The 22,500-nt window shown below is 36.6% G+C and overlaps 2 protein-coding genes across 6 annotated transcripts in view; both read left to right on the top strand.

The window, feature by feature from the left end:
• The window catches only part of LOC136851575 (uncharacterized), a 1,000,137-nt gene extending 989,814 nt beyond the window's left edge, over positions 1–10,323 (top strand). For all 5 annotated transcript variants that reach the window (XM_067125846.1, XM_067125848.1, XM_067125845.1 and 2 more), the window contains one exon: positions 10,309–10,323. The gene's annotated coding sequence lies outside the window, so the exon portion shown is untranslated. The remainder of the gene's footprint in view (positions 1–10,308) is intronic.
• Positions 1–22,500, top strand: part of LOC136851109 (probable serine/threonine-protein kinase dyrk2) — a 98,717-nt gene that overhangs the window by 52,679 nt on the left and 23,538 nt on the right. The window contains exons 7-8 of the mRNA XM_067125080.1: positions 10,309–10,388; positions 16,263–16,433. Of these exons, the coding sequence (XP_066981181.1) occupies positions 10,309–10,388; positions 16,263–16,433 (251 nt within the window). The remainder of the gene's footprint in view (positions 1–10,308; positions 10,389–16,262; positions 16,434–22,500) is intronic.

Raw genomic sequence — 22,500 nt, 5'->3', positions numbered from 1 at the left:
GCTGCCTGCAACCAGACGCTCTAGATCCCTTATATAACAAACTGGCCTCACAACAAACGTTTGAGGAAACTTTTGGCCAGTGACTCTGCGAACAGCGGAAGTTGGCTGCACAGCGCCACATGCAAATTGCAGAGTTGCACGACTTGCAAGTGGAACACCAGCCTGTTTAGTTAATGTAATCCAGTTTTTTTAGGCACAGGTGGAAAGAGATTTCTAGTTCATCAGCTCTCTCTCTCTCTCTCTCTCTCTCTCTCTCTCTGTTGGTTTGAGTATTTGATATGAAAAATAAAAAGGTATGCAACTTTGAAGAAATAGAGTTAAAACACTTGGTGGAAAAATAATGTATATGATATTATGGACTTGAAGTTCTTGTGCAATAATAGTATTTTGTACTTAATAAGTACAAAATTTGAGGAAATAAACTGGTTGACAGACTTGGTATTTGAAGCAATTGTTTAAAAAAAAGGAAGGTGATACCTTTTGCAAGGCACAAAAATTGTATGCTTGACGGGACTTTAAAAATTTATTTACGATAAAGTTAAACCAAATTTTAATCCTTGCTAAAGAAAGTTTGCATTTGGGGAATGAAATAGGTAGTATTTTATTTTTATTATATTTAAGGTGACCTGCTAATGAAAACATCCGGTGGATGAGCGAAAACTAAAGGATTTTACTTACGGTCCAAAAAGACATTTAATGAAGCGGCTCCATAATGAACTGGAAACATTACCATCTTTTAATTACGGGAAGCTCTGGCTGTATATATACCGTACAAAACACTCCAGTCATTGAAACGGGGGAAAACACATTAGTTTAATGATGCGTGAACAGATTCAACCAACTTTCCGGAGGGGGAAACTACATACATTAGTAACTGAACGAGGTAGTTTTTAAAAAAAAATTTCGCAGATATCGATTCAACACATTTTTTTAATAAGGTACGATGCTAACGGCACTTTATTTTGGCGAACAATTTTATCAACAAATACAATCAATTTTATGGAGGGGAAAACCACATACCTTAGTAACTGAAAAACTTTCTTCCTTTCTTTATGGTTTGTAGATATCGATTCAGCACTTTTTTTTTTAGTAGGGTACGATGATAACGCTTTATTTTTTTTTTTTTGGCGAACAGTTTTAGCACATCAGACTTTGCAAATGGAGCTTGAACACTCCATGATGATGGTGATGAGGATGGTGATGACAGCCTGCTAGATCAAATGATTCTGATGTGATTGTATCAGGTACCAAGTCGTTTTCCACCTCGATGAAGGGTTCCTGTTGCTTCCATATCTTCCTCCTCCTCCTCCTCCAATTTTTTATTTTGACTTAGTTGGAGACTGGGCGAAATGGGAGTGTTCAGTTCTCAGGAATTATTTTACATTCAAAGAAAAATTAATGATTCTTTGCTTCCATCTGTGCATCTTTCTTAATTAGGGGAGGTGTTTGTGGAGAGGTGAGAATATTTTGTTCTCATTTTGAAATACTATAATTTCATTAATTGTGCCGTTATTGTAATGAAAGGTTCTTTGCCTGAGATTTTAAGTTTATAACTATTTCTGCGGGCGAAAGGTATTTATTGTTATGATCAGGTTTATTTTCATTTTCGGTCATATATATATATATATACAGTGTATATATATGTATATATATACACATATATACATACATACTTACACACATATTATAGATTCATATATAAAATTCTCTCTCTCTCTCTCTCTCTCTCTCTCTCTCTCTCTCTCTCTCTCTCTCTCTCTCTCTCTCACACACACACACACACACACACACACACACACACGTTTAACATCATTCGTACCTCTTCGTGAGAACAATAGATTTTCTTCTTTATGTTCGTCCCCTCAGTTCCCAGGAGACGCTTCGGTATTTCATTACCCAGCAGCTCCCATCTTGAGGGATTCGTCCTTTCTGTCTGCTTTTTTCACCTAATAAGTGGAAGACTCGTAGGTATTTTCTTAGATTTTCTTTCCAGTTAAATGCAAAATACTGATTTATTCGGTGGCGTCGCTAACTGGCTGGAAACGCTCAGTATTCCTTTCATGTAGAAGAACACTAAATGGATATGTCTACATGTCTACATTATAATTTCGCCGGAAATGGGTTTATGTCTATTCTAAGCACACAGCCTGAATTCGAAAGGAGAGTGTGTACAGCCGAGTCGAAATCAGCTTATTTCTCTTTTGATGGCCTGATGGTTAAGTCCTTTTCATTCGCGTATCAAACCCAAAGGGCATAGGTTATAATTCTGGTCGTGGTACTGTTGTGTCTGTGTTCCCATTGTGGTGAAAGTTATGCTCGATGTATGAGTGAATTCGATATTAAGCGATTTGTGATATATATATATATATATATATATATATATATATATATATATATATATATATATATATATATATATATATATATATATATATATATATATATATATATATATATATATATATATATATATATATATATATATATATGGGGAGTGTCTGTACGTATATTTGTGTTTTTTGTGCGTTTTTCCTCTGCCGACGTCAAATGCATGCGTTGCAGTTGGCTGAAATAATCAAATGTCTAACTTTATTTTATACATTTAGGATGTGGAGTATTTGTTCTAACTTCATTTTATATATTTAGGATGCCGAGTATTTGTGATGAATGTACGTAGGCTGGTGTTTTGGAATTGCATAAGGAAAGAGCTGAGCAGAACCTGTTTCCACGTCCATGTTTTCATTGGCTTGATATTCTGAATGGTGGATTATTCTACCCGCTGGTTTTTCCTTTGGGTGCGATGCAGCTCTGTTCGATGTAGATGTTATTGATCAGCTGGAGTGAGGATGTGAAAGAGAAACCCTTGAAAGGTTGTAAATTATTCTCTCTTTCTCTCTCATACGCGCAGTTAGCCTTTTTTTTTTTTGTAGCAATAGTGTTGTGTCTGTTAAGTCTTATGTACAACAGAGTTGCTTGCTCTCTCTCTCTCTCTCAGCACAATCACACACACACACAAACCCACTGGCTTTTTTAGCCGTGATGTTATATATATGTTAATTCTGTCATTAGATCTCTGTCTCGCACACAATTAGCTGTCTTTTAACTGTGATGTTTTATGTATGTTAATTCTTGGAAAAGAATGACTCTCTCTCTCTCTCTCTCTCTCTCTCTCTCTCTCTCTCTCTCTCTCTCTCTCTCTCTCTCTCTCTCTACCACCTTTTGTGCGAACTCGTCAAATAAAACCAAGAGCTATTGATAGCAAGGCATAATGTCAAATTGGACTTGCAGCCTTTCGAGATAATCATTATTTGTGAGTCGAACATTTTATTTGCTTTACGTAAACCAAAAAGAGAGGTAAATTTATAGTTTGAGATTATTCCAAAATGAAATATAAGTAGCATTAAATACATAACGTAGTGGATGTGAAAAAGTTGTTTTGGTTGATAGTTCAGGTTTTGTTACTTGAAAGCTGAGAAACTCGGGTCAGTGGTTCACTTATTTAGGTGTCACTGGATTGCTTCGAATACGTGATATCGCTTGAAGGGCAAATTTGTGGTATTTGTAGTGATATTTCTTATACGTGTTTTCGTACAGGCTTGGCAGTACTTTAATGCTTGATACTAAGAACAAATGTGGATTAAGTCCCTCTATATTTTCCCAACTAATGACCAGTCTCTCTCTCTCTCTCTCTCTCTCTCTCTCTCTCTCTCTCTCTCTCTCTCTCTCTCTCTCTCTCTCTCTCTCGTCGTGTGTTCTCAACCTTAATTTTGTTGTGGATGAAGTGTGTTCAGTTTCGTTATACGCCCTTCGAAAGAAGGCTATTTCGTACTCGACTTTTTGTAATGGAGCCTCTTTCTTATCCTCTGTTCCTCTTGGTCTTTCTCTACGCGATCACGTATCGTTTCTCATTCTTTCTCCCCTCCCCTCCTCTCCTCCTCCTCCTCTCCCCCTCTCCCCTCTCTTCTCCTCTCCTCTCCTCCTATCCTTTGTTCCTGTCCTTCCATTCTCCCCGCCAATGCGAATGCATGTGTTTGCGTTCGAGTGCACTTGTGTGCGCGTGTGGCGTAACATTACGTCTCTGGCGCTCTTGTGTGCGCGCATTGTCATCCGACATGACACCTTTAAAAGCAACTACTTTAAATCTCATTGGCCAGGGGGGATTTTCGCGTCAAACCCTCGGGTGATTTGCCGTACGACAGAGGTGCTGCTTCCTTGTCAGAGTTTTGTATACCTTCGACATTGAACTTTCCGCCAGAAAAGAGGTATTACATCCTTTTCCGCTCTCTTGCCATTGGATCTTATTCCTTTTCTTTTTTATTCTTTTAACATTTCGAGGTACAACCAAATCGCAGTGAATTCAGGGAAGTCGAGGTTACATGCCCCCGGCGTGTTTCTAGTTAAGTCTCATTTACGCGGAACTCGGATCATTTGCTCTTTAATCCGGAGGTGTATCCACGGTTCTCTCCGTCTGGTAAATGAGAGATGACATTTTTACAGGAGTGAATTTTAAGATCGTGTAGAAAGAGCGTAGTTCTTATTCCACTTGAGCCTTTGTTCGTTTGTAATACCTTTTGGTTTTGATGTTTCTTTTTGTTCGTATCTAAGTTATGCTAAATTTTGGGTTATTTGCTTGTTTGTGCTTGTATGTGTGTGTGTATATATATATATATATATATATATATATATATATATATATATATATATATATATATATATATATATATATATATATATATATATATATATATATATACATACATACATACATATATATATGATATAATATAAAAATGTATAATGTATAAAGTATATATTATATATGTGTGTATATATAACTGAATCACGAAAGTATGGAACGTAATGAATATATAAATAAAGGCAAAAGCCGCGAAGGAAGAGAAACAACGGAGTGGTGCTAGGCCTTTCGATTTAAGTCGAAAGGCCTAGCACCACCTGTTCTCTTTTTACTCATGGCATTTGCCTTTTATATATATATATATATATATATATATATATATATATATATATATATATATATATATATATATATATATATATATATATATATATAGAGAGAGAGAGAGAGAGAGAGAGAGAGAGAGAGAGAGAGAGAGAGAAAAAGTTAAGTATACCTTAGTTTTACCAGACCACTGAGCTGATTAATAGCTCTCCTAGGGCTGGCCCGAAGGATTAGACTTATTTAACGTGGCTGAGAACCAATTGGTTACTTAGCAACGGGACCTACAGCTTATTGTGGAGTCCGAACCACATTATAGCTAGAAATGAATTTCTATCACCAGAAATAAATTCCCCTAACTCTTCATTGGCCGGCCGGAGAGTCGAACTCCGGCCTAGCGAGTGCTAGGCCACAACTCTACCGACTCGCCCAAGGAAGAGCTGAGAGAGAGAGAGAGAGTGGCAGGTTTGTTATCACATAAAAAAGATGGCCCACACTCAGGGAACTACAAAAGGAAACGAATCTGGCCAGAACCGACTTAATTACAAACAGTTTTGTTATTAGGGAATCCCGCACACCACCTTCCTTGTTAAAAGAGCAAAAGGAAAAAGTTCAGAAGCTTTCCGAGCAAAGAATTAACACTGAAGTCTAATCCACTTCGGATGTTCAGCGAATAGGAACCAGAGTAATTATGGCTGTCTTTTTTCTGGAAAGAATTTTCCATGTTTTTAATTCCCGGAAATTCGAAATATGTAAATTGAGTCTCGCTTTTTCTCTCCGTTAATCTGAAAACTCCCTGTGTATCAGTATATTATCTGATTTTGTTGTGGTAAACAGCAGTACGACCTAATTACTTGTGTTTTCTTAGGTATGCTGTACAATTTAATATAGAGAAGCATTTTCATACTTACAAATATTCCTTGTGCACGGACGTATTACATATATTGTATTTACTTTCAAATACAAACACATGTACATAGTAATTTATCTTCCCCGTGCATGAATTAATTACATTCAGTTTTCATGACTACGTAATTAATGTAAAATCAAGCCTGTATACTTACGTAGGTGTAAACAAACTCGGTTAAATGGGTTGTAATGTGAATATGTAAATTCCGGCGCACATGTATAGTAAATTACAGAGAAGGATTCGAAAATGCACAAAGGCCTTGTATATAAAGACGATTTGTTGGACATTTGTTAAAAGAAAAATCCTAGGGTGATTGGTTTTAAATCTGCCTTCCCATTTTCCTTCTGTTATGAGGAAAGTGAAATAAAATCCCTACTCTTACCTGTGGCTGGTTGACCGAGATGGGGGAAGAGAGAAAGATTGAACGCTATAACGAGGGTGTAATTATATATTCTCCCCTCGTTTGCATACCCATCCCCTCCGAGATGACGTCTTTGGGTGTGATTGTGTCTTTGGGGATTTAATGTCTAAAAAATTTAGAAGGGGCCACAGGAAGCAGCCATGTGGCTGAGGGAGAATATAAATGAAATTCTCTGTGAGAACTGAGGGAAGTCTCTCTCTCTCTCTCTCTCTCTCTCTCTCTCTCTCTCTCTCTCTCTCTCTCTCTCTCTCTAATAAACAGTAGAATCGAGTACTTTTTCGAACCGGGCAAGAAAAGGTACGTGTGGGCGCTTTTCTTGAATATCAATCCCGTAAAGGGGTAGCGCTGTCTGTGCCCCTCATGCGGTGCACTGTAGGCATTACTTAAGGTTCTTGCAGCGTCCCTTCAGCCCCTAGCTGCAGCACCTTTCATTCCTTCGACTGTACCTCCGTTCATATTCTCTTTCTTCCATTTTACTGTCCATTTTCTCCTAACAGTTACGCGTTTCAAAACTTCGTACTGCCATTTTCCATTTCAACGCTGAATGACCTCATAGGTCCTTAGGCCCCAGCGCTTGGCCTTTGGCCTAAACTCTATATTCTGTTCCCTTGAATATCTAGTATGCTTCTGTCGACCTAAGCATTCGATTGTGTACCTGGCTGTTATTCGACTACTGTAGGTCGTGGTTGGTGCCACAAGAAAGAGGGTATACAGCGGTAACAAAAGTAACTTCTCGACGAGCTAATCCTCAACACGTCTGGGAGAACCAGGGAGAACCATTCAGAGGATATTCTTCTTTCTCTTTCTCTCTCTCGAAGAATGAGGGAGTGTCACAAAACATGAAAGGGACGTTTTGTTCTTCTTAGCTAAATAGGTCGAACCGGGATGACTGCTCGGAAATGGGAATTTAAGCCTTGTTGAATGTCTTTGTGCTCACGTCATAATTATCTCGCTCTTAATGAGGTGGGAAAATTAGGTGCGGGAAATTCATTTTCGCTGTTGCCCTACTCGTTAATGTGTTGTGTGTATATGTGTGTGTATATATATATGTATATATATATATATATATATATATATATATATATATATATATATATATATATATATATATATATATATATATATTATGGTTTTTGAAAGCATCCGAATTCAAAAATGATTTCCCTGACTGCATGATGATGATAACGGATATGGTGAATACGATGCTAACGAAGCTGTATAAAAGATGGGTTCACAAAATGCATTCTCACCTTGATCTACCCAAATTTTTCTTTGGGTGCGTTCTCAGTGGGCACCTTCATGCGTGTTTCAGTTTCTCTGTTATTTAGAAAAGAGCAAAAATGGTTGCTTATTTTTGCTGTAACCCGAAAGAATGACAGGAAAAGGACTGCAATTACCTTATTGCGCTCACGTCCCCTGCATTAGGACGAGCAACGCAGCTCCCGGGAATAATGCTGTAGTAGATGAAGAAGGGTCAGAATGAAAGGGAATAGAAGAGGAAAAGGTCAGGCAGGGGCTTGGAAACACAATGGCCAGAGGAGGGGAAGTGAAAATGAAGGATAACGCCAGCAAAACAGCTGTAGTGGAAGATGGGACAAGCCAGAAAACATAGTAGTCAAGTTTCTTCATCTTCCAGAGATACTCTGATCATATGGTGGTGCAGGTCTTGACGTAGTACTGATATATGTTAGCTCTCTCTCTCTCTCTCTCTCTCTCTCTCTCTCTCTCTCTCTCTCTCTCTCTCTCTCTCTCTCCCCAGCTGTGGTTCACAGCAGTGGACTCATAATCAGTACACAATTCACTGATGAGATTAACATATGCAACCTGGATGTTATAGCAAATGCACCTCTAACTTTCCTTTCTCTCCCGGCTGTGGGATCAAACGCAGGTTAATCTCTTGTGAGCTGATTGTGGTCCCATGTCACCTCGAAGACCAGAAAGAAAAAGGGGGAGGGGGAGGGAGAACAGCCAAGGTTTCTTTTCATTTTGGCGCTGGGATTAGGAGCAGTTAAGGGGAGAGAAGAAATACCGTGAATGGGAGTCGGCGGGGTTAGAATAAGACCAAGGAGAGTAATTCGAGGCTTGATTGAACCTAGCGTTACAGCATCTTGACTGCTCTAATCTCTCTCTCTCTCTCTCTCTCTCTCTCTCTCTCTCTCTCTCTCTCTCTCTCTCTGCCGTCTTATTGGCGTAATATTACCGCACCCACCTCACGACCAGGGTACCCAAATTTGACCTTCCATGCCTGGTGAGGAAAGGAACAGTATGGCCGCATCCTGTGTGTCCCTTATGACCAAAGCAGTGAATTTGTGCTTGGTTAGTAGTTCACTGTTGTGGAAAGCTGGAGAGAGAGAGAGAGAGAGAGAGATCAGACATGAGCCATCAAAATCTATACCATCACAGCCTGAAAAAAAATTGAAGAACCTCTACTAGGAAATTCTCTCTCTCTCTCTCTCTCTCTCTCTCTCTCTCTCTCTCTCTCTCTCTCTCTCTCTCTCTCTCCCCAGCATGTCCAGGAGTCCTAGATCTGCCATAGGTCTTAAACGAAGTCTTAAAAGTACCCTAAGTCAAACGACCATATTAGAGTCTAAAGAAGATGGTCTTTTGATGTTCCTAAAATGATATAAGATGCTTTTTATGATATCATCAGTAAAAGAAGCTCTCTCTCTCTCTCTCTCTCTCTCTCTCTCTCTCTCTCTCTCTCTCTCTCTCTCTCTTTGTCGCCCTTTGGGAGTAAAATATTACGCTACTTATTTGTCTCTGTTTATTTTTTGTATATATATTTCTCAGAGTTCATCCAGGAAATAGTATTCCTCATATTTCATCCCCACAAGTTTTTACTTCGTCTGATTCAAACTTCTCAGAAATGGTATCGTTTTTATAGTCATTGGAACCACCTACTGAAGGTCCTCTCTCTCTCTCTCTCTCTCTCTCTCTCTCTCTCTCTCTCTCTCTCTCTCTCTCTCTCTCTCTCTCTCTCTATAAATATATATATATATATATATATATATATATATATATATATATATATATATATATATATATATATATATATATATATATATATATATGTATATATATATATATATATATGTATATATATATGCATGCTGCATATATACCTATATATATTATAATTTAAAAGTCCACATACGTTTCTCTCTCTCTCTCTCTCTCTCTCTCTCTCTCTCTCTCTCTCTCTCTCTCTCTCTCTCTCTCTCTCTCTCTCCTTTCTTTCCGAGGGTATTTACATGAAATATTTAGCAAAATTTGAGAGATGTAATGAGCGGGTGCCATTAGCATAATGGAACGAAATTAGTCGGCTGAAATCTTCCGCGCCGAGAAGATTAAAATTCGTCACAGAAGTTGCTTGGATGCTGAAGTCTGAGCGTGAAATGTTCGATGGCTTTTTAAGGTCTTCTCTCTCTCTCTCTCTCTCTCTCTCTCTCTCTCTCTCTCTCTCTCTCTCTCTCTCTCTCTCACCAAGCGAAGAATGATCTCTTTAAAATTATTTGCTCCTCTCTCTCTCTCTCTCTCTCTCTCTCTCTCTCTCTCTCTCTCTCTCTCTCTCTCTCTCTCTCTCAGTGAATAGTGACCTCTTGAAACTCTTGAAAAATTATTTGTTCCTCGCTCGCTCTCTCTCTCTCTCTCTCTCTCTCTCTCTCTCTCTCTCTCTCTCTCTCTCTCTCTCTCAGTGAAGAATGACCTCTTGAAACTCTTGAAAAATTACTTGTTGTTCTCTCTCTCTCTCTCTCTCTCTCTCTCTCTCTCTCTCTTGTTCTCTCTCTCTCTCTCTCAGGAAGTGAAGAATGACTCAAAAAAAATTAGTTGTGTTTTATCCTTCTGTTGTTATGACTTACTAGAATATATTTTGTTATCATCAGTGATAACGATGACGTATTTGTTTTTGAACTGAGTTACTGCTATTTGTTAAAAATATTTGTTATCACTGTTCTTGTTGTTGTTGTGGTTGTTTAGTTATGTTTTTGTTATGATTAATATTTTCTTCTCTTTTTGCAGCGAGGGATGAAAGCCGGAGTCCCATCAGGTCAAGGTCAGCTGGAACCCCGGGGTCACAGCCCCACAGGAAGACCTCCACGGTAAGTTTCGTGAACTCTTATCGCATTGCAGAATGTTATTTATAGATTTCTTCATTAGAATTCTGTAACTGTTGAGGTTTTTCTTTTAATGACCTTTTTTCTTTTGACCATAAGGTATGCCGTCTCCTTTGAGGTGAATAATCTCCCCCCCCCTTCGTTTCCTCTTTATAGATATATTTATGACAGTTCTCTTCTTGTTACGTTTTTCTTTATATTCTTGAGAATTCTCTTCTTATTATTTTTTTCTTTTCTAGTAACTTTTCTTCTTTTAAATGGAAGTTCTATCGCCTCCTTTGAGGTTAATCCCCCCCCCCGTTCCACCTTTCGTCTTTCCCCTTTTCCTCCTCGTTTTCTTCGGCCCTGGGCTAGAAAAGGACATGAGGTTGCCCGACCCATTAGCCTTTGCTCTTTAGAATAAGTCTTCTCAATTTCTTTTCTACTATTTTCATATATATATATATATATATATATATATATATATATATATATATATATATATATATATATATATATATATATATATATATATATATATATGTAGATATATATATTTATACACATTGTATGTGTGTATACATGCATATATTTATATATACAGTGTTATATATATAAATATATTGTATATATATAAATTATATATATATACATATATATATATATTTCGATCTTGCCTTAATTTAATTTTTATCTTGACAGTTCTATTTTCATTTCGCTATTTTTGTCTCTCTCTTATGTATGTTGTCATTCTCGTTTTTGGAAGCAACTCAGCAAGTTAGTAAACCGCTTTTAGCCTGTTCGATTTGTGTGTGCTCTCCACGTTAAATAGCGATGTGAACATTGAAATAGTCACGAGTTCTCTAGAGCAGTATTTGCCTTTGTTTCTGTATTTTTCGTAATATCTTTTTAATCTGGGTATAACGTGTTTCTTGCCTCTGCGGATCAGAGTGTCATTCAAGTCTTTTAAAGCCGTACAGTATATTGTAACGGAAAAAGAAATGTTGACAAGCAGAATTGAGCTGGGTAGTTCAGAAAGGTGAAGATATGAGTAACTTGATTCTATATAATATTGGGCTGATTTTTATATTGAAAAGGCTGGTGGTGTGTGTGTGTCTCTCTCTCTCTCTCTCTCTCTCTCTCTCTCTCTCTCTCTCTCTCTCTCTCATATATATATCTCTCTCTATATCTATATATATCTCGCTATATACATACAGTATATATATCAAGATTTTGTAAATGCTGAATAACTATTGGTACCTAATGGTATCACCTCTGGTCTGTATCAGAATTTGTGTGTCATTGGAAGGACATAATTTTATAAAACTTTTTGAAGCCATGGGATTTGGATCAGAGTCTGATCTGCAGCACCTTAATGGCGACGCCATCCTACGAAATCAAGCGAGTTGGAAAGATGCTCTGTAAAAATACTCGGTTGGAAACAAAAAATGCCGAGGACATGTTAATGAGTCTGACCTGGTGGATTGGCAATGGCGTAAAAACATTTGCTTGCTTTTGCTAATCAAAATGAGGATGCAAATCAAGGATCATATTTTTTTGGACTGCTCTAATTAACGGAGACGTATTTTCAAGTGTTTCCTTTAGTTCTTTACACTGGTGCTGAGCGGTCTATCTATCGAAGACATGCATGCTAATATGAAAATAGACGTCACCCTGTATCTGATAAATATTGTGGAAACATTATTGTTATTATTTATTATATTACTAGTAGTAGTAGTAGTAGTAGTAGTAGTAGTAGTAGTAGTAGTAGTAGTAGTAGTAGTAGTAGTTTAATCCCAAAGCATTCAGAAAATAGAACGCTATGTGAGTAATGAAATAAAGAATAATTTATAGAAAAGATATCGCTGCTTAGGAATTGAGGTATTCCTCAGTTCTAGGAAGAAAAATTTCTAGGTTTTGTACTTTGTAATTTTTTCCATTATCCCAAACCCTGTTCTCTCTTCCTTTTTTTTTCTTATTTACACTGTTCCGAAATGTTTTCACTACTTTAATGTTGATGTGTACCCGTTTTTTTATTTTTATTTTTTTTTTTCTTTTCGTTTCACCAAATCGTCGTTTTCAAATCTTTCCTTGGTCGACTTTTCCCATGCTTCTCATTATCTTTTTCCCTCTTCCCAACCATTATTTATTAACGCCTCCTCCTTTCCTCCGCCCACTCTCCGCCATCATCATCATCATCATCACCACTATCTCTTCCTCTTCCTCTTCGACATCATCGACATCATTATCGTCATTTTCTTCCCACCTGGTCCCATCCAAGCCCCATCTTTGTCCTGTAGCAGAGCCGTGGAGGAGGAGGAGGAGGAGAGAAGAGTAGAGGACGAAATTAGGAGTAATTTCCCCAACTTTCCAAGTTGTGATTGTCCTTAACCATTTTTTTTCTTCTCGCCAAACCATTTTTTTTTCTTCTCGCCAATTTGTCTTTGTCCGAATCCCCGTAATAGTAGTCTTGGGGCGGAAAAGTTTCCCTCTTAAATTTCCTGTGTGATTGCCGTAATGGGACCTTGATATTCCCAATTTGCAGGTGACTTGGTTCGCAGTAGGATCGAGTTGGTAGGATTTACGGTGGATTTAATGCCGCCCGAAACGGACAGATTGTCAAAAGCAAAATTGATACGGACAGGCTGAAAAAGTGTCTTTATTTTTTATTCTTTCCATAGTATAGTAGTAGTAGTAGTAGTAGTAGTTGCAATAGCAGTAGTAGTTAGTTAGTTGGATTGAATGTTCCCTGCAACAAACACAGCAGAGTTAGTATATCACATTCTTTTCGTATTAGTGCAGGAGACGAATCTAAGGTAGAATGTAGTCATTCATTCGTTCTTTTCATAATAGTAATAATAGTAGTAGTATTGCCAGTAGTGGCATTAGCAGTATTTATAGTATAAGGTGAAGGTTGTCTTTAAGACTAACCATTTACCTTCTCGGTATGAAGGTGACTTGACTGATAGAAATTAACTTTGCGTCACAACTACCAGGTTGACTGACAATGTACAAAGGTGATGGGAGCCAAACTTGTTTATCAGGTCTAAAGAGATAGGCGTTTCCGTGTTCTTGTTTATCATATCTTATCTGAGAGAGAGAGAGAGAGAGAGAGAGAGAGAGAGAGAGAGAGAGAGAGAGAGAGAGAGAGAGAGAGAGCGCGAGCGGAGAAAAAAATAAGCTTCCAAGGAATCGGCAGTCCAACGAAGATCGCTTAGATTGTTACAGATCTTGGACGAGTGGGTTTAAGGATGGAATCTGAACCCAGAAACAATCCAGAACAAAACAGAATCAGATCTTGCAATAGAATTGCAAATGCAAACATGCAAAGGGTCCTGGGGAATAAGAAATGTATTTCAGTATGAGGTGTTGTCGCTGCTGCTTTTTAGAAAGAAAAAAAAAAAAGCGAGGGAGGACCTCTTGATTGTCTCAGCCGACTTTTATATATATCTTCGAAGATCTTCGATGGGGATTTAAGAGATGTCGTTGTCAGCGTTTCCCAGACGCGACTCCTTTTATTTTTGGCCCCTTTCTTACACGGTGTGTTAAATGGCTCCGATCTCTCACGTAGTTACTCGCTCGGAGGAGCGGAAGATATTTTCTGCGTCTTTTTGAACGTTGATATTTGCTGTCGTCTTGTGTGTTAATAGGGAGGCTTGGTTATACAGTAAGTGTATATGTATGGCCGAAAGAATGATAGTAGGGTTTGGACTGATTGGTATAATATATATATATATATATATATATATATATATATATATATATATATATATATATATATATATATATATATATATATATATATAAATACTTATTCAATATATATATATATATATATATATATATATATATATATATATATATTTATATATTTATATAAATATGTATAAAGGGTGTTTTGAAATTAGAGCCCCCCACTCTACAGCCTAAACCAAAACTCTACAGCCTAAACTAAAACTGATATGGACAAAAACAAAAGTAATTCAGAACAGGTATTTATTTAAGTTTCTCTCTGAATATTTAATATTTTGTGTGGCCTCCATCTGCCTGTACCACAGCCTGCATTCTTGACGGGTATGATTTCAGAAAATCGCAAAAAAGCTGAGACTCAAACTCCGTTTCCCTGAGCACTTCGGTCACCTCTCTTCGCAGGTCGTCGAGGCTTGGTATACCATCATAGTTCACTGTGCGCGCTTCAACACGATCCTTTAAGATACCACCAATGTTTTCACACACATTAAGGTCAGGGGAGCTACCTGGAAATTCACTTGACGAGAAGAAATCGATACCACTGTTTCGAAGCAGCTCCTGTGTCTGAAGAGTCTTGAAACATGGTGCCTTATCATGCAAAAATGTGACTTCTTCAACAGATAACACATTTTCAGGATCTTTTAGGAAAGGAAATACTCCACCAGTAAGCACAGGTTCTCTGAAGTATTCGCCATTCCATGACTGTCCTTTTTCTTTGATGATCCACATTAACCATTTGGCTGTGAAACAGAAAAATTCCCAAACATTCAGGAAATTTCGCAACTTGGCGGGCGATAGCTCACGTCATCGCTGATATCATCCAACTTTGCAGCCCAAATGATGTCATTTTTATGATTTGGCTTCCTGACTGTGTAAATGAAGAATTCATCTGATGTGGCAACATGGAGAAAGTCAGCGTTATCCCAATCTTTAAGAAATGAACCACAAAACCATGCATGGTCTTCTCTCTGTTGCTGAGTGATGTTGGGCTTGCTGATAACATGAAATTGCTTGATACCAGATTTTTTCAATTCACGATATACAGCACTATAACTTCTCTTCTTTCCCCTTTTTGTTTCTAGTTCAAGCACCAATTTACGTAAAGACTTTCTTGGTCTACCCACTGCCTCAGCTATGATGTCTCTTGACTCCTGAGAAAGGACTTCAGGCCTTCCAAGATTCTCACTCTTTTCGCGATGACATTCATATGGATTTTTGTTCCAGTTTCTTTTAACAAAGGATTCATCTCCTTTAATGTATTTAGGTATCCAGGAACGTGAAATGAAGGATGAGCCAGCATCCCTGTCCTCTCTGAAGGGTATAGCTCAATTCGGTCAATCCATCTGATTTCCTCCAGAGTCGTTAGCCATGGCTGTATCTAACTCCGTCACTCAGTCTGAAAATACAAGAAATGTAAAATGAAAAATAGCTGAATAGAAACTTAAAATAATGTACTTGGAGATAGGCTATAGCAGAAAACTTCATAACTTTCCATTTGTTCTGTGGAGGAGGGGGGCTCTAATTTTGAAACACCCGGTGTATATATGTATATAAATATACATTAGTTTGTGTTTTTGTTTTTTCTTCCTGGCAAGAAACGGTTTGTTAGCGTTTGGTGTTCTGTAGGTTAGATTAATGTTAATGTTTCTTTGGGCAGCCCGTCATCAGGGACGCTTGGAGACTTATGGAGGAATTCGAATGAAATTTTTGCACGAAAGCATATTTTATTTTCATGTTATTGTGGAACCAGGTCTGGTGGCAGGAAACTCAAACTTTGAGGTGTTCACTTTACGAGTAACAATTTTATTTTAACGGGCGACCTTTGGCTAAAACTTCGTTACTTTAGTTAATATGTTCAGTGTGACTGTTCTTTTGTTACGTTAGTAAATAGTTTCAGCGTGACTGTTAATTTGTTATTTCAGTAAATAGTTCGAGTGTGACTGCTCCTTTGCTAGTTTAATAGTTTCAGTGTGACTGTTCTTGTTACTTTAGTAAATAGTTTCAGCGTGGCTGTTCTTTAGATCGCCCCCAGTAAACAGAATATAACTATTGCATAAACCAAGAGAAGTAACGCATAGTATCGTAACGTCGTCTTCATCTCATTATTATTTCTGTTTCCCCCCTATTCAGAGTCATCGTGGCAGCCAGGGGAGGTTCCCCTGGGGAGGGGCGTCGACGGAGGACTGCTCGCCCTTGGGCGATGACAGAACCAACGGGGCGCCGACGTCCCACGAGGGCTCCCTCAAAGCTTCCAAGTCCAAACAGAACAACAGATGGTCCATCTTCCCTTCCAACACAAAGGTAAGTTATCTCGCGATATTTTTACACCACCTCCTTCTTCAGGAGATCCTCGTTGAGTTGTCCCTTTGTCGCGTTTAGTGTGTGTGAATTTTCGCACACAGAAAAATATACAGTATGTATATATATATATATATATATATATATATATATATATATATATATATATATATATATATATATATATATATATATATATATATATATATATATATTTTATACATACATTATATATATTATATATGTGCGTTTATTTATTTATTTACATGCAAGGAAATACGTAAATTTTCTGTAAAATCTCATTCTGGCGCCAACTTCAAATTTAGTGAACGACGTCTGTACTCTTCGAAGAAAATACACAAATTCTGAAGAAAAGCGCGTCTTCCTTTTCGTCTTGGCCGACGCTAACCTGCTTAAGTGAGGAGAAGCCTCTTGGGGAGAGAGAGAGAAAGTGAAGACATTTGCAGCGGAAGCAAGATTCTTTTTTTTTTTTTTTTTAATTCTTCCTTTAAGGAGATGGTTGAGGAGAGGGAATTCTGAAGCGAGCAGACAACGGAAGGTACTTTGCCGAATAGCCACTCTTCTCGTTACGTGTCTGGTCGAAAGTGAGAGGTGTGGATAGGCCTTGAATTCCTAATGTTGTCTTTTCTTCTCTTCTCTTTGTTAAGTCTGAAAGGGAGATTCGAAGATCAACCATTTTTTGGTTCAAGTGATTTGGACAATTTATCAGTGTTGCGAAAAGGATCTCTCTCTCTCTCTCTCTCTCTCTCTCTCTATAGATAAACCATTTTTTGGTTCTTGTGATTTGGGCAATTTATTAGTGTAACGAAAAGGATCTCTCTCTCTCTCTCTCTCTCTCTCTCTCTCTCTCTCTCTCTCTCTCTCTCTCTCTCTCTCTATAGATAAACCATTTTTTGGTTCTTGTGATTTGGGCAATTTATTAGTGTTGCGAAAGCGATCTAAATGTTTTATCTCTCTCTCTCTCTCTCTCTCTCTCTCTCTCTCTCTCTCTCTCTCTCTCTCTCTCTCTCTCTCTCTCTCAAGAATCTCTGAAGATTTTCTTTTAAGAGAACTCTCCTAGAAAAAAGTTTTGAAAATTGGGGGTCTTTAGGAAGTTTGAAGAATTTTTTCTATTCGCTACTTTGAATGAGTTAAGCCAGATTCATTTTTACGGGCCTTTTTGCGTTAATGGACGATTTTATAAAGGGTAAAGTATCCTCCCCCTCTTTATATTATGAAGGGGAAGCATTAATTAACTGAGGTTCTGATTAAGACTGCTCTAAGGTTATTATAAATATAGATTAGGTGCCCTTTCAGTAAGTTATATATATGTATTGTATATATATATATATATATATATATATATAAATATATATATATATATATATATATATATATATATATATATATATATATATATATATATATATATATATATATATGTATATATATGTATATATATATATATATGTATATATATGTATATATATATATATATGTATATATATATATATATATATATATATATATATATATATATATATATATATATATATATATATATATATAATGACACAGGAGGCAGGTAGTTGCTAAAACTATGTCAAGGTCCGAAGAGGGAGAGGAGCAGGCGTGTTGTTATCATGACTTTATTAAAGTTGCCGACGTTTCTGGACCACAAGTCCCATTTTCAAGGCTAAAAAGACAAATTTATAATCATTAAATCGACTCTAACAAGAACGAAAATTAAAAATTACAATTGTTATAAAATGTTTAAAAACAAGCATTGAAATACAGAATAGAAGGGGCACCTATATTTTTCAAGAAGAAAGACAGTCGATTGACAACGAAGATCAACTAGGGGTTACGGGAATACCCACGATAGGCATGGGGGCGTGGCAGAGGACTGGGAGTTGAACTGCGGAACAATCTGTTTAATAATAATGATTCTAGAACCGTTAGAAGTTGGTCATTCGAGGCTCTACCCAATATTTCAAAATCATCATGTTTTATTTTTGTTTACATTTAAGCACATGGTCTCGTATGCTAGAGAATTCAGAGTTCGATAGTTTCAACCTGTTCTGTAGCTAACACCACGATGAGAATCTATTCTCACCTCAACCTCCGTGTGCAATATGTATGTATGTGTGTATTATATATTTGTATATATATATGTATATATTATATATATCTTAATATATACAGCAGTAGTGTACAGGGTGTCTCGAAATTAGAGCTCCCTCCTCTGCAGCATAAACTAAAATTGATATGGACAAAAACAAAAGTAATTCAGATCAGGTATTTATTTAAGTTTCTCTCTGAGTATTTAATATTTTGTGTGGCCTCCATCTGCCTGTGCCACAGCCTGCATTCTTGACAGGTATGATTTCAGCAAATCACAAAAAAGCTGAGTCTCAAACTCCATTTCCCTGAGCAATTCGGTCACCTCTCTTCGCAGGTCGTCGAGGCTTGGTATACCATCATAGTTCACTTTGCGCGCTTCAACACGATCCTTTAATTTTAAGATACTACCAATGTTTTCACACACATTAAGATCAGGGGAGCTACCTGGAAATTCACTTGACGAGAAGAAATCGATACCACTGTTTCGAAGCAGCTCCTATGTCTGAAGAGCCTTGAAACATGGTGCCTTATCATGCAAAAATGTGACTTCTTCAACAGATAACACATTTTCAGGATCTTTGAGGAAAGGAAATGCTCCACCAGTAAGCACAGGTTCTCTGAAATATTCGCCATTCCATGACTGTCCTTTTTCTTTGATGATCCACATTAACATTTGGCTGTGAAACAGAGAAAAATTCCCAAATATTCAGGAAATTTCTCAACTTGGCGATAGCGCACATCATTGCTGATATCATCCAACTTTGCAGCCCAAATGATGTCATTTTTATGATTTGGCTTCGTGACTGTGTAAATGAAGAATTCATCTGATGCGGCAACATGGAGAAAGTCAGCTTCATCCCAATCTTTAAGAAATGAACCACAAAACCATGCATGGTCTTCTCTCTGTTGCTGAGTGATGTTGGGCTTGCTGATAACATGAAATGACTTGATACCAGATTTTTTTAACTCACGATATACAGCACTATAACTTCTCTTCTTTCCCCTTTTTGCTTCTAGTTCAAGCGCCAATTTACGTAAAGACTTTCTTGGTCTACCCACTGCTCAATGATGTCTTTTGACTCCTGAGAAAAGACTTCAGGCCTTCCAAGATACTCACTCTTTGCGATGACAGTCATATGGATTTTTGTTCCAGTTTCTTTTAACAAAGGATTCATCTCTTTTAATGTATTTAGGTATCCAGGAACGTGAAATGAAGGATGAGCCAGCATCCCTAGCGTCTCTGAAGGTTATAGCCCGGATTCGGTCAATCCATCTGATTTCCTCTGAGTCGTTAGCCATGGCTGTATCGAACTCCGTCACTCAGTCTGAAAATACGAGAAATGTAAAATGAAAAATAGCTTAATAGAAACTTAAAATAATGTACTTTGAGACAGGCTATAGCAGAAAACTTCATAACTTTCCATTTGTTCTGTGGAGGGTGGGGGGGCCTCTAATTTCGAAACACCCGGTATGTACTGTTTAATGAGGATGCAAGTGGCTTCATATTTAAATTACTTTATATGATTCTGCATCTCTTTTTTGTTCGAGTTATTTGTTTTGAGATTTGATTAGGCAAATCCGTAATAGCCGGATATATCCTGGAAAGTTTAGATTTTCTGTATATTTATGATAAAATTATTTTTGAACAGGGAAATATTCAGTAATACCGCAGACACCTATAAATCGCTGTCGTCCATTAGTTTTTTAAATAAAAATAATTTAATGGAGGAATATTTTTATAGAATATTTTTCACCTGAAAGTATACCTTAGGCATTGTTAAATCCTTTGGGTTCTTTGTATTTATAAATGAAATGGTTTGACATTCACTGTTTCTCCTCTGCAGTGCCAGGTTGATTTGGAGCAGCTGATAGCGTCGGTCGATGTCATCTGCAGGACTGTCATTAAGTTTTTTTTTTTTTATCAAACTTTCTTGTAGAGTTTCATAGCAAATGTCTCGTTTATTTATAAATTTTAAAGCTATACTACAGTATTTTAATGATGAATTCTATTTGTTTATCTTGCAAGTTATTAGTTAATGCGCTTATAACATATGCGCAAACATAATCTCGTTAGTCTTGATTTGTCATGCCGTCATCAGTGATAACATTGTTAACGAATATTATACAAACATTGTTTGCATATTTATCGAACAGTCTGGGAAATCGGAATATCTCTCTCTCTCTCTCTCTCTCTCTCTCTCTCTCTCTCTCTCTCTCTCTCTCTCTCCTAATCATGTCAGGTGATACGAAGAGTTAAAGCTCTTAGAAAACTTCGGAAATAAAGCCAGTGATATCAGTAAGCGTTATGGCCGATCCTTTGAACTAACCAGCAGCCCGGCATTGCAAGGAGATGGTGTAATAAAGTAGGAAATACTAATTCACTCATTGACAATTGACCTTACATTCGTTGTTTGTTTCATTGGAGTTTCAAATGCTTAAGCAGTTTCTTATATGGGGGTCATCTATATAGAATCTAGTTATATACAGAATATAGTAGGAATTATAATATATATATATATATATATATATATATATATATATATATATATATATATATATATATATATATATATATATATATAATATATATATATATATATATATATATATATATATATATATATATATGTATATGTATGTATATACTGTATATATATATATATATATATATATATATATATATATATATATATATATATATATAAATATATATATATATATATATATATATATATATATATATATATAAAGCAATGCCACGAAAGAAAGAGCAACAGCGGAGTGGTGCTAGGCTTTTCGACTTATTGTCCTTTACTTAGCAGACTTTCCTTCGTGGCATTGCCTTTATTTATATATTCGTTCCACGTTCCATATATTTTCGTGATTCAGTTATATATATATATATATATATATATATATATATATATATATATATATATATATATATATATATATATATATATATATATATATATATATATGTGTGTGTGTGTGTGTGTGTGTGTGTATATATATATATATATATATATATATATATATATATATATATATATATATATATATATATATATTATAAGATACATGTAAGGTGTGTGTGTGTGTGTGTGTGTATGTTTTGAAAAATTAAGTATACCTTAGTTTAAGCTGATTAACAGCTCTCCCAGGGCTGGCCCGAAGGATTAGACTTATTTTACGTGGCTAAGAACCAATTGGTTACCTAGCAACGGGACCTTCATCTTATTGTGGAATCCGAACCACATTATACCGAGAAATGAATTTCTATCACCATAAATAAATTCCTCTTGAAAGAACTTACGTTTCCCGACATCTGGAATTTACATCCATTTGGAAAGCGTAGCATATATTAGAATATGTTGGCCTGTGAATAGTAAAATCAGTTGAAAACCAAGATTGAAAAATATTTTACTATTTCTTGTGTATTTACCCTCGTCCTCTCTTACATTCGTATATGCGTTGTGTATGCGAAAACTGAATGTCACCTCGTAAACTTAATAGCATCATGGTATTTGGGATGTTTATTTCCAGAATGCTCGTGCGTGAAATTATTTTAACCTTTGCAACAGAGATTATCAATCTTTATTCATTTATTTCTGGGACATTTGTATATATCGAACCTTGCAAATATGTTTTTCTTTAATAGTTGTATACGATAACTCAAAATTCACGTAGTACCGGAATAATGATAAGCATTCGTATCCAAATTTTTCTTATGATTATGGTTGATTCTGATGTTAAACTAAAATTCGTTTGCATTTTCCTGTTATTTTTTATTTGCATGGGATAATCTATCAGACGTTTTCAGTACCGCAATCTGGATGAAGTCGAGTATCCATCTTCATCGATTTGTAAGTATAGCTTCTCCCTCGTTGAATTCCAGCCTGGAGTTCGAACTGGGTGGTGACGTCAGTACGAACATTTAAAGGTC

The sequence above is a fragment of the Macrobrachium rosenbergii genome, chromosome 23 (assembly GCF_040412425.1).
Source record: "Macrobrachium rosenbergii isolate ZJJX-2024 chromosome 23, ASM4041242v1, whole genome shotgun sequence".
NCBI classification, from domain to species: Eukaryota; Metazoa; Arthropoda; class Malacostraca; order Decapoda; family Palaemonidae; genus Macrobrachium; species Macrobrachium rosenbergii.
This window is presented reverse-complemented; position numbering and strand designations above follow the sequence as displayed.